Source organism: Trachymyrmex cornetzi, unplaced genomic scaffold (assembly GCF_001594075.2).
Source record: "Trachymyrmex cornetzi isolate Tcor2-1 unplaced genomic scaffold, Tcor1.1 scaffold136, whole genome shotgun sequence".
NCBI classification, from domain to species: domain Eukaryota; kingdom Metazoa; phylum Arthropoda; class Insecta; order Hymenoptera; family Formicidae; genus Trachymyrmex; species Trachymyrmex cornetzi.
This window is the reverse complement of record NW_017295939.1, coordinates 5,841-18,228: the sequence shown is the minus strand read 5'-3', so window position 1 is coordinate 18,228 and position 12,388 is coordinate 5,841. Positions and strand designations below refer to the sequence as shown.

Genomic DNA, 12,388 nt, shown 5'->3' with positions numbered 1-12,388 from the left:
CTGCCGATAGCATGTCCTTATCCAGTTTCTTGGTAGCCCATCTCTTAGTTTGCGGAAGACGCTCTTTCGATCTTTGCATTTTGGTATCATTGATCTCAATTTCTATATACCTATGGTCTGATTTGCTCTCGCGGTCAGAAACTTTCCATGATGCAACTCTTCTGGCAGCTGTTGGAGAGGCAAAGGATAAGTCTACAATTGACTCCCCCATGTATCTGATACATGTGCTTCTGCCACCGTGGTTGAGGCAGCACATACCTAGGTGGCTTGCCCATTCCACCACCGACCTTCCTCGTATATCAGTGGTTTCTGTCTGCCATAGGGTTGCTTTTGCGTTAAAGTCTCCTAAGACATATATCGGAGAATTCCCTAGCTGTTGAATTTCATCCTCCATTTCCTCGAGAGCTTCTTCAAATTGTCTCGTGTCCAAACTAGGAGGTAGGTATGTACCGAAAAGGATCATATCACCCCATTTTATTGCTGCATAATGTTTGGCACTTTTAAGTGGGGTGCATGGCAGAGGGTTACGCGTGCGCCTCCATGTGATTGCTACTGATTTATCTCTGTTTCCAGTCCAGTGCGGGTGGTTTTGCGGTATTTTGTAAGGTTCAGAAATAACAGCTACCGCAAATTCTCCTTCTGCCATGGTCTGAAGGAGTACCTCGTGACCATCCCTGGAATGGTTGATATTGGCTTGAAGAACTTTATTATACATTGTTTTTGTTTGTGTATTGGAGTCCTCCTTCTCCATTGTTTGAACTTCCCGGTGCACCCTGTATGGATGAGGTCCATTCTTGGCCTAGTTCTGGCCAGTCCAGCGCTTCTTGAGGAGGCTGGTTGCTTACTTCGCTTTCCGGCCTATTCTCCTCTATTTCCATTTCCTCTATAGTTCTGTCTTCAGATTTGTTTCCTTCCTTTACGCTACATTTCGCTAATTGCTTGATCACGCTAGCTTCCCTTTCCTTCCCCTCTTCTTTTTCAGGGGAATTCTCACATGGTTTTTCAACGTCCATACTCGTGCTCTCCATGTTTTTATTCTGATCCAACTGGGGTTCTTTATTTGGTTTTTCCTCCCTTTGGATCTTTCTCTTATTTACTGGGGGCTTACAGGCTGGCCCGCCCATTCTGTGGTTTGCTTTAACGTTCTTTGCCGCACATACTGGGCAAAAAGCCTGTTCCGAGCATCCTTTAGCTAGATGACCAGGAAGACCGCATCTGTAATAGAGTGCGCTTCTGTCTATTTCGTTGCTGCATTGCTTTTTGATATGTCCGGGTTCTAGGCATTTAAAGCAAAGCATAGTCCTTTCGGGAAGTAATTCCACTCTCACGGTTGTCCACCTGATTCTTATTCGTTTATTCTTTGTCACACTTCTTGCTACGGCCACCGGACATCGAACCCATAATGTCCCTAATCCGTTGTATGACGGGATTATCTCCCCCATTTTGAAGACCTTTTTGTTGCAACTCCCTAGTAGAGTCAGGGTCAACAGAATATCCTCCTTTGTTGTAGATTCCTCTAGGTCTTTGATTCTAAGTTCAGCCATTTTTTTTGGTCTAGTGATTAGAACGTCCTCCTGACCCTCTAGCGCTGTCTTGAGCTTTTCTGCTAATTTATCTGCTTTGCTACCTCCTTCTGCTCCTGGGATTTCCAGGAGTAACGCTCCGGATCTTGATTTCCTTGGCCTTAGCTCATGAATTCCCATGGCATCTATGTCCACTTTTGCTTTAGCTACCCGCATGACTTCTGCAAATGTAGCTTCACCCCTACAGCTGATCTGTATGGCAGCTGTTTTGGGGGCTCTTCTGTTTTTACTTCCCTCCGTATTTGCTGTCTTTAGGTTTTTTGCCGGAGTAGAGGACATGGAGGACTTTCTGGCTCCGAGATTGTGCGGTATGCCCGTTTTCGTCGCTTTTTTCTCCTTCCTTCCTAATATTTTGCTCCACGGGGGTTCTTTCTTCTCTCGGTCTGTTTCTTCCTCTGTCGTAAGAGTTTTCTTCCTTTCATTTCCCGTGTTCTTTCTCGGAGTCTCCCTAGGGGTGCTTTTGTTGCTTTTGTACTCTTCCCTTTCTATCTTGTTTTTATTTGCAGACTTTCCAGCTTCTTTATCCATGATAAAGGGTTCCTTCAGCGTTTGGATTTCCGTAATCCTTGGTTTTTTGCTATTGCATCTGTCTAGTTCCTTTGCCACTATCTCTCTGATCATGTTGGCTAGCTCGACGGTGTCCATGCCAGAGATATTCTTTCTGTTTTTCTGTCCTTCCTCTTTTTCTTCCTTAGAAGATTGACGTTTACTTCCGCTTTCTTTGTGAGACTCAGAAATGTATTTTTTGTGAGCCTCATAGATTGCTCTTTGTGAAGACGGATTTTCCTCGATAATTTTCCGCTTTCCGCAAAGGGTGGGTCTCTTCACCTCAGGCCATTTCTTTGAATCGTCTAAGGTGACTTTCTTCTGTTTTGGAGATTTTTCGTCAACCTCTATTCTGACTCAGATGTTAGCAGTCTATCTCTCGCCATTATGTTTGCTGACGGAGTTCTCCTGGGGTTGGACTTCTTCGGAGTTTCCGAAGAAAATTTTGCCGTCGGCTTCACTTTATAATGATCCTTTTCCTTAGGACTGGGCGTCTTGTCTTTTTTTTTATCGAGTTTCTCCTTCCTGAGGGCCTGCAGTTCAGACCTATAAGCCTCGGCCTCTCCTGCCGCCTGCAGGGCCTTTCTCCTCTCTCTCTCTATCTCCTCTTCCATCTTTAGTTTGATTCTGGAGATTTCTTTCTTGAGTGATTTGATCTCCTGCGACTTCGCCTCTTCTTTTGAAAGTGACGCCTTCTCTTTCAGTATCTCCGCGATCCCCAGAGATGAGGCTGCTGCTAATTTCAGACTTTTCTGAAATGTCCCCTTGAGATTGCTGGATGTTCTTGCAATTCTTAGGACTTCAGCACAGTTACCATTAGCTTTATTAATCAGTTCGTCAATTGAATGTTCCTCCAATTGTTCCCTTACCTTGACCATATCGATCTTCGCTTTTTTAAATAATTCTACCTTGCTGTATTCTCGAATGATTTTTTCTCTGTCGAGCTGTAGGGTTTCCTCCTTGGCCTCGTTATATCGGAGAATCGCCTCCCTTCTACCTACGTACTCTCCGGTAGTCATGCTCTTTCTTTGTCCAAAGTCTGCATCAGAGGCTGTCCTCTCTCTCTTTCTGTTTCCCGAAATTCTCTGAGGGCCTTTACTACCGATGTTGATCTTTTCGGGGGGAGATGCGTCGGAGTCTTTTTCAATGACCGCCCTTTTGCCCCTGTTCCTCCCGTGGTCAGTCACGTCGCTATCCGACGAGCTGATTTTGTATGTTTCAGTGTCTACAGCGGACGAGTCCACGCTTAGACGATCGGTCCTCCTTCCCTTGTAGGACTTCGGACCTGACTTCCTGAAGAAGGATGTGGAAGGTTGACTATGGCTCTCCCTATATTCCTTCGTCCTTGACCCACTCAGTTGTATCTCCGTACCGTACACCGAGAGAGAGTATCCCGTCTGTCTCTGCTCCTGCATTAGAGCGTCCTTTCTTTCCGGTCCTCCTGACATATTCTCTTCCTGGTCTATATTCATCTCCTTATCGGTATCAATTATTGTAATCGTCGAGTCTAATTTGTCTTGTTCATTATTCATTTTGTTTAGTCCCACTCCCCGTGTCGGCTGCGCCTTCCAGGGTGTACCCTCCCCGCCAATCTCTTGGCGAGGCCCCGAGTTCCCCCGGGGGGAAGACATATGCCTCGGGCCCGCGGAAAGTGCATCGCGGGCACTGGGCTCCAGCCCCCTACTGGCCTTCGGCTAGGGTGCAATGCCTTAGGTTTTCGGGGGACCCCCGGCTCCGACCCCGGGGGTACCGACACGGATGACGCCACTCGGGGCGGCCCCATGGACGGTTTGGGTAACGGAGGCGACGTCCCCTCCGCGCCCTCCCCGCCATGGCGACCAGCACGCCGACTGAGAGGGGCACAGCCCCCCTCAGCCGGCTAAAACTCCGCCCGGTCCCTCGTTTTGGGAGGGACGCCGTCTCGAGAGACCGGGCACTCGTCCTCCACCCCCCCACATCTTCCCAGGAAACTGGGGACTAGGGAGACGCGCCGCAGTTGGGCCTCGAAAAGCGCTCTGCATCGCGCGGGATGCATAAGGCCCCCCCGGCGCGCCCCCCCCGCCACCACCCCGGCAGAGACGCAGAGGGCCAGGGGCAGCGCCCTTGCTCGGAAATGTCCAAGAGGCCGCTGCCCCCGTCTAATCTAAATTGAGGAGCGGGAGTCAGGTTGAGCGGACTCCCCGCAACCCCCCACCACCCACCGGCGAGGTCCAGCCCTCGTAGCAAACGCTTTAATGCCACGGGGACCGAGCTTCACCCCTTAACTCTACCCCAACGGGGAATTCGCCCGCGCAACGGAACGCTTTTACGTCGCGCGGGCGAACCCCCGAGCCCGGATCAGGGACGCTCTCAGTGCAATGGGCATTTCTGCCCCGAGAGCACCCTGAGAGTGTCCTGCCCGCAGACAGGACACTGCTTCCGTGAAAAATTTCCCGGCCCTGCCGCGGAATATGTCCACGCGGCCCGGGAAACGGGGCCCCTGGTTTCCCAGGGAAGCCCCTCTCCGAGAGGCATGGGGGTTCTCACAGATTTCTCTGTAGGTCCCCATCGCCTCCCCCACGGTTTTTAGACAAGCCCCCGCCCGCCCCCGGCGGCACGGAGTCCTGCCCTCCAACCGCGTCTCCATCAGAGACACCCAGTGTGCAATGGGCAGTCGTTTATGAAAAACAACCGCCCACTGGGCAAGCCTGATGGTGAATGTATGGGTGCAATGTGGGCAAGCCCACTCCATACATTCGCGACCCTACTCTGGCTTGGGCTCAATGGCTGTCGCCAGAGCCCGCCTGCAGCCTATGGCTGCGTCGCCTCTTTGGCCCGTGAGGCCCCAAGAGGAAGCCCCCCCCCTCCCCCCTGAAGGGAGAGTGGGAGTCCCCCCAGAGATCCACGGACCATGGTGGACGACCACCACTCCTCGCATGGTGAGAGAGCAAACCTCTCTCTAACGGTGCCGTGCCACCGGGATTTGCAGTCGGAGTTACCTTCTCCTACCGGCGTATTGATTCCCCATCCTGCAAAAGGATGGTTCACTCCGAGGAGTACGGGGGGTCCTTGGGACGCCGGACCCTAGCGTACAGAATCCCTCTATTTAACGAGGGACTCCGTACTGTGGGATATTAGCACCCTGGCCCTCATAAGAGAGACCAGGGTGAGCCCCCGTGCCACGACAAGGCTTCCCACGCACGGGGGATGGAATTTTGAACCTCTTTTTTTTTTGTGGCGCAGGGGAAATGCGTTACGCATCCCCGCCTCCCCCGGGGGAGGGAAGCGGGGTATGTGGGACTCTCTCCTCGGGGCTGTTGCCTCGAGGAGCCTACCCACTAAAACCGCTGCGGGCGTACCTAACCCGAAGCTTATGGGGGCCATCCGGGAGTTTCAGTAATAGTACATCCGGATGGTCCCCGCTTAGCTACTTTCTGTAGCCTATCCTTTATTTACCCGAGGGTGTGAGGACGCCGGCAACACACTCTCCCTTTCCCCCACCCATCTCGTGGGGACCTTAGGCCCCCGCCCTCGGTCCCATGGGTCTTTCCCGTGAGGGCCAAAACTAGTCTGGCTCGGCCTCACAGCCCTATCCTTGTATCGCTTGATTGAGACCAGTCACCCCTCTAGTCGGTGTGACTGTTTGTCTCCTCCTATCGTCTAATCAGACTAGGGCCACGGGGGGGGGGGCACCTAAGTTAAAGTTGGAGAAGGTACCCCACCCCGTGGTGTCGAGGTTTATATCCCCCTTTGGGATATTTCGGCACCTCTCACCGCCCCGCTAATCGGTGCGGTTGCCCCTCCTAACAATCGCATTAGCCGCGCACGTTCTGATCTCCCGCTACTATAGAGCCACGGGGGGGGGGGGCACCTAAGTTAAAGTTGGAGAAGGTACCCCGCCCCGTAGTGTCGAGGTTAATTTCCCCTTGGGGTATTTATAAGCCTCTCGCCGCCCCGCTGTTCGGAGCGGTGTTCTCTCCTACCATTCGCCTTTTCACTCGCGTTTTAATCCCCATTGCTTTACCTCGCCAGTGGTATTACCACCCCTTCCCTTTCTCTTTCCCTTGCCTCCTTTTTTCGCATGACCAACTCGCAAAACTTGAGGAAGGCTTTTCTCCCGTCTTCCCTTATCATTGTTCTCCACGTCATCTCTGGGCCTGTCTCCTTCATCAGTTCTGTACGCTGTTCTACCCAAGCCGGGCAATACCAAAGCGTATGTTTGGCTGAGTCGTTCTCAGCCCCACAGAACCAACATTCTGCCGTCGGTTCCCTTCCGATGCGACACAGGTACCTACCAAAGCACCCATGCCCCGTCAGCACCTGTGTCGCTCGCAAAGTTAGCCCTACTTTAGCGTTCAGCCATTCGATCAGGTAGTCACTAATCGCTCCGATTATCACGTCCTCTTCGCGATCTGTTTTACTTAGCCATTCCTTCCATTTCCTATTCTCTTTTCTTCTGGATTCTACTTTGATTCTCTCAATTTCTTCCTTTGGTATCGGGGTGTTGTTTGGCATATTCCTTCTCCGCTCGGTGACCCTTTCGTATGCCTCCTCCTGTCTTTTGGCCTCCAGCTCAAAGGGAGATGTACCTGCCAACGTTGTGTTTGTTATCCACGACGTAGTTTTATAGGCTCTGACGAGTCGACCCGTAATTCTTCTTTGCATTTGCCTGAGTATCTGCAGTGTCTTCCTGTTTTTGCTGGTATGGTACGCCCATATCGGCGCTCCGTACAATGCCATAGATGTTATGACCTGAACGTAAAGTCGTCTCACCTTATTTTTTGGTCCTCCCAGGTTGGGGAGCAACCTACTTAGGCAGAGAGCCGCCTTTTCCAATTTTGGAGCCAAAATCGCAAAGTGGTTCTCGAAAGTCCACTTGCTGTCTAGTACGAGCCCTAGATATTTCATTGTTTTCCCTATTTGGACGTCCGCCCCTGCTATGCGTAGAGTCGCACTCGGTTGCTTTCCTCTGTCAAAGAATCCAACTGCCTCCGTTTTTGAAGGGGCCACCTCAAGGCCCATTTCTGCAATTCTTGCGACTATCACCTCTGTTGCTATATTGGCGTAGGTGATGGCTTCCTCCCAATCCACTCCCGATGTTAATACTATTGTGTCATCGGCATAACAGATCACCGTGCTGCCAGTTGGGAGTTCCTTTCCGTTCATAATATTATTAAACCCCAAATTCCATAGGAGCGGACCTAGGATTGACCCCTATGGTACTCCTCTTTCCACCGTTCTTTCACATGCTGCTCCATCGCTTTTGTTGTAGGAGAGTTTTCTATCTGAGAGGTAGCTCCTTACAACCCTCCTTAGGTATAGTGGTACCTTGTGCTTTTTCAGAACACACCCTATGGTGCTCCACGGTAGCGAATTAAAAGCATTCTTTATATCTAACGATACCGCAACTACTTTGTGTCCAGCTGAGAATGCTTCTTCCATAAACCCTCTAGTGGCGTTTATCGCGTCCACCGTTGATCTATCCTTCCTGAACCCGTATTGTTGTGGGTTCAGGTTCGGGCCTGCCTCGTCTAAATGTTTTACAATTCTTTCTGCTATAACTCGCTCCATCAGCTTCGCCTCGTCATCGAGGAGGCATATTGGCCGGTATCCGGATGCTTGGTCATCCGGTTTCCCAATTTTCCTTAGAAGGACCAGTTTGGCATTTTTCCATGTTGTAGGAAACTGTCCCCTTTTCAGGCATTCCGTGTATAGCCTGATTAGTTCACCTGCTAAGACCTCCGTCGCAAGTGCCCATGCCTTTGGTGGAATACCACTGTGCCCGGGGGCCGCGTTTTTTCTCTGCATCTTTTTTACTGCTAATAGCAGTTCTTCGTGAGTCACTTCTAAGTTTTGGTTCCATGCCGTGGTTCCCTCTGACGGTAGTCCCGGCTCTCTCCATTCCCTAGCTGTTCCCTCCGGATGGGGAAATAGACCGGTGAGAACTTTTTCCAGAATATTTTCCTCCAGGGATTCTGTATAGGGAGGAGTCCACCTTCTCAATTTCCCCATGACCGCCTTGTAAGGTCGCCCCCATGGATCGTCGTTTAGGGAAAGTGTGAACTCCTCCCATGCCTTGGCCTTGGCTTTTCTGATGGCCTTGCCAAAATTGTCTCTGGCCTGTCTAAAGCTTTCTAGTTTCCATTGGGTTTCCTCGTCTTCCAGAGGAGTTTTCCTTCATCTTATTCTTCTGATTCGCCTTCTGGCGTTTGTGAGTTCCTGGCGAAAACGGTTTAACTCCTCACTCCACCAAGGCATAGCTCTGCAGGGCCTCGGCTTCGTCCTCGGCATGGCCATATCACATGCCTCTGTTAAGGTTCTTTGAAGGAACTTGGCCTGTTCATCGAGGTTTTCGATGGCTCCTACTTCTCTTTTTGGCCATGTCCTAGCCATTATCGCTGCAAGGAACCTGTCTTTCTCTAGTTTTTTCGTTGCCCATCTTTTCGCACTAGGTATGCTTCTCTTCCGAATTTGCATGTTTGTGGCCATTAGATGCATTTCTACGTACTTATGGTCTGATTTAGACTCCCTATCGGATACGAACCACTTAGTCACTCTCCTTGCTGCTTCAGGGTTTGCAAAGGAGATGTCGACTATTGACTCCCCATTTTGTCTTATACAGGTGCTTTTTTTTCCTACGTTTAGGCAGCACATGCCTAGTGAGCTGGCCCATTCTGCTAGTATTTTTCCTTTAGCATTAGTGACGTCCGAGTTCCACAGATCAGACTTTGCATTCATGTCTCCTGCTATTATAAGTGGCTTGTCCGAGTTTTGAATAGTCCACCTCTCTAACTCCATAGCCTCCTCAAACAGGGTGATATCCATGCTTGGTGGGGTGTACACTCCCATCACCAGCATGTCCCCCCACCTAATGGCCACGTAATGCTCTCCCCTGCTGTGCAGGGTGCATGGCATTGCCTCTTTGGATTGTCTCCAAGTTATTGCCGATTTTTTGGCGTTTGCGTACCAGTGTGGATGGTCTTTCGGTATATTGTATGGTTCTGCCACAATTGAGAGTGCAAAATCCCCTTCCGCCATTGTTTGCATTAAGATGTCGTGCCCATCCCTTGAGTGGTTAATATTCGATTGTAATATTTTATTAACCATCTTTTGTTTTATTGGAGATTCCTCCTTCTCCTTCTTCTTTGTTTGGTTCCTTTACTTGGCCTTCTGCATCCCAGCTTCGTCCCTGATTGGGTCAGTCGAGTTCCTGAATTGGTCTTGCCTCTGGAGTTTTCCACTCTTGTGGATCATCCACCTCCATATTTTCCATCACGGAGTTTTGTGTAGTATCCATAGTTTTGGCATCGCATGCCGCCATTGATTTGGCCACGCTTGTCTCCACCTCTCCAGTTACTTTATCTATTTTCATTGGGTTTTTCCCTGCCAGGTCCCCGTTTATGGTCCTCGTGCTATTATTTCCAATGGTATCCTTCCCTATGCTTATACTTAGGGGGGCTGGTATCGTTTTGTTTTTGCCTATTTTTGGAGGCTTACACGCCTGTCCCCCCATCCTGTGGTTTGCTTTGATGCCTCTCTCGGCGCATATTACGCAATGGATTTGTTCTTTGCATCCTCTAGCATTGTGTCCCTCCTGTCCGCACCTGTAACATATTGTGGTCCTGTCCTTTTCATTTCGACATTGGTGTCTAACGTGGCCTGTCTCCAGACATCGGTAGCATTGGACAGGTCTCTCTGGGAGTAGTTCTACTCGGACTGTTGTCCACCCGATTCGGATTCTCCTGTCCTTTGTCACTTTTTTAGCCGCAGCTAATGGGCATTTAATCCACGCTGTCCCTAATCCATTGTTGCTTGGACTAATCTCACTTACTTTAATTGAGTCTTTGTGACATTCTCCTTTTTTGGAAATGGTCATCATTATATCCTCCTTCGTCGTTGATTCTTCCAAGTCCTTGAGTCGTATGTCTGCAAATTTCTCTGGGCGAGATATTAAGACATTCTGCTCATTCGCCAGGGCTTCCTTTAGCTTTTCCGCCAATTTATCTGTCTTCTTTGCTCCTTCCATTCCCGGAATTTCAAGGAGCAGTGCCCCCGTTCTGGCTTTCCTTGGGCGCAGTTCGGAAATTTCTAGGCTATCGATGTCGACTTTACTTTTCGCGATGCACATCACGTCTGCATAAGATGTCTCTCCCCGGCAGCTTATCTGAACCGCCGTAGTATTCGGGACCCTTCTACTGTTTTGGTTCCCTTCCCTACTTGCCATTTTGGGATTTTTCTTTGGAGTAGATGAGGGAACTACATTTCTTGTTTCTGGCGATTTACCTATTTTGTTTTGTGCCTTCTTTTCTTTCCTGCCGACCACTTTGGACCATAACGTCTCCTTTTCCGTGTCTTCTGTGTCGGTCGTTTCCTTAATGGTTATTTTCCTTCTTTTATCCGCCTCTGGTTGTTTGAGCCTCTTTTCTGGGAGTACTATTATTATCTCCCTTCGTGATTGAGCTCTTTTCCGTCGTTTTTCCTCCACTTCTTTCCAGTATTATAGGGACCTTCGGTATTTGAAATTCCGTAATTATCGGTTTCCTACCGTGTCGCGATAGTTCCTCTGCTACAATCTTCCTAATTAATTCTGCTAATTCCATCTGGTTGTATTCTATTTCTTTCTTCTTACTTCTTTTGTTTTCCTCGTTCTCTATTTTGGGCTTTGTCCCCTTTCCTTCTTCCTTACTCGTGTCAGCCATATATCTCTTGTGTTCGTTGTATATTTCCTCCTGTACATTCGGGTCCTCTTGTAATATTTTTCTCTTTCCACAGAGGGTAGGACGGATGACCTTAGGCCATTCCTCTGGTCTATCCAGTGTGATTTTCTTACTTGAGGGAGGCTTCTCGTCAATCTCCATTTGTTCGGAGTCCGACGTGATTAATCTCTCCTTCGCCTTTATATTGGCTGAAGGTATCCTTTTTGTGGTTTTCTTCGGCGTCTCTGTTTGATGTCTTCCCTTGCTACCGCTTCTTTTGTCCCTTTCTTTAGGACTCGGGGTCTTGTCCCTCCTCCTTTCCCGTCTTTCTTTCTTTAATATCTGAAGCTCGTGCTTGTACGCTTCTGCCTCTCCTGCTGCCTGCAAGGCTTTTCTCCGCTCTCCTTCTACTTCTTCCTCCATCTTCGCTTTGATTTTTGCGATTTCTCTTTTTAGGGATTTTATCTCCGCGGATTTAGCTTCTTCTTTTGACCGCATAGCTTTGTCTTTAAGAACTTCAAAAATTCCCATTGACGAAGCCGCAGCTATCCTCAGGCTCTTTTGAAAAGTCCCTTTGAGATTGCTTGATGACTTAGCGACTCTCAGCACCTCCGTTAGGTTGTCACTTACTTTGGTAGCAAGCTCCTCAATAGACTTATCTTCCATTTCTTCTTTTATCTTTTCCAGATTTATCTTCGCTTTCTTGAATAATTCGCAGCTGCTATACTCCCTAATTATCTTCTCTCTATCTAATCGCAGCGCCTCTTCTTTGGCCTCATTATATTTGAGGATCGCCTCTCTTCTCCCGACATATTCCCCTGTTGTCCTGCTCTTACTGTAGTCAGATTCGGCTTCCGACGTCAGCCTATCCCTTTTCCTGTTTGATGTTATCCTTTGAGGGCCCTTGTTTCCTCGGTTGAGTTTCTCGGGGGGCGAATTCGTGTCCCAATCTTCCTCCTTTCCCGCCTTTCCTCTTCTCCTTTTTTCTTGGTCAGTCGTCTCACTGTCTGACGAACTGATCTCTTGGGTATCCGTATCCATTTCCATAGCCGATGAATCCTTGCTATAGCGTTCTGCTACCTTTCCTTTGTATGATCTCGGCCCGGGCTTTCTGAAGAACGATGTAGATGGCTGTTCCTTACCTCCTTTATATTCCTCCGTTTTTGGATCTTGTAATACATCTTCGATGTACATTGTTTGGAATAATTGGTCAGTCGAAGACTGTTCCACCTCGATCACTTCATTCCCTTCGGCCTTGCCTGTACCTTCCTTCTCTCTCTCCTTACTCCTTTGAGTATCCTTATCCATTGTTATGTGTTGTTGTTTTTTGCTTTGTTCCACTTAGTTTGTCCCACTCCCCGTGTCGGCTGTACCTTCCAGGGTGTACCCTCCCCGCCAAATTACTTGGCGGGGCCCCGAGTTCCCCCGGGGGGAAGGCTTATGCCTCAGGCCCGCGGAATATGCATCGCGAGCACTGGGCTCCAGCCCCCTACTGGCCTTCGGCTTGGGTGCAATGCCTCAGGTTTTCAGGGGTCCTCCGGCTCTGACCCCGGGGGCACCGACACGGGTGACGCCACTCGGGGC

At 49.5% G+C, this 12,388-nt stretch overlaps 2 protein-coding genes across 2 annotated transcripts in view; both read right to left on the bottom strand.

Moving 5' to 3' along the window:
- LOC108770845 (uncharacterized) overlaps window positions 1-646 on the bottom strand; it is a 1,490-nt gene extending 844 nt beyond the window's left edge. Inside the window, exon 1 of the mRNA XM_018522581.1 lies at window positions 111-646. Coding sequence (XP_018378083.1) covers window positions 111-646 — 536 coding nt within the window. The remainder of the gene's footprint in view (window positions 1-110) is intronic.
- Window positions 647-10,501: 9,855 nt separating this feature from the next.
- On the bottom strand, window positions 10,502-12,112 carry LOC108770844 (protein IWS1 homolog). Its single transcript, XM_018522580.1, has one exon. It carries the CDS (start codon window positions 12,110-12,112, stop codon window positions 10,502-10,504), a length of 1,611 nt encoding a protein of 536 aa, XP_018378082.1.
- Between the last annotated feature and the right edge of the window lie 276 nt (window positions 12,113-12,388).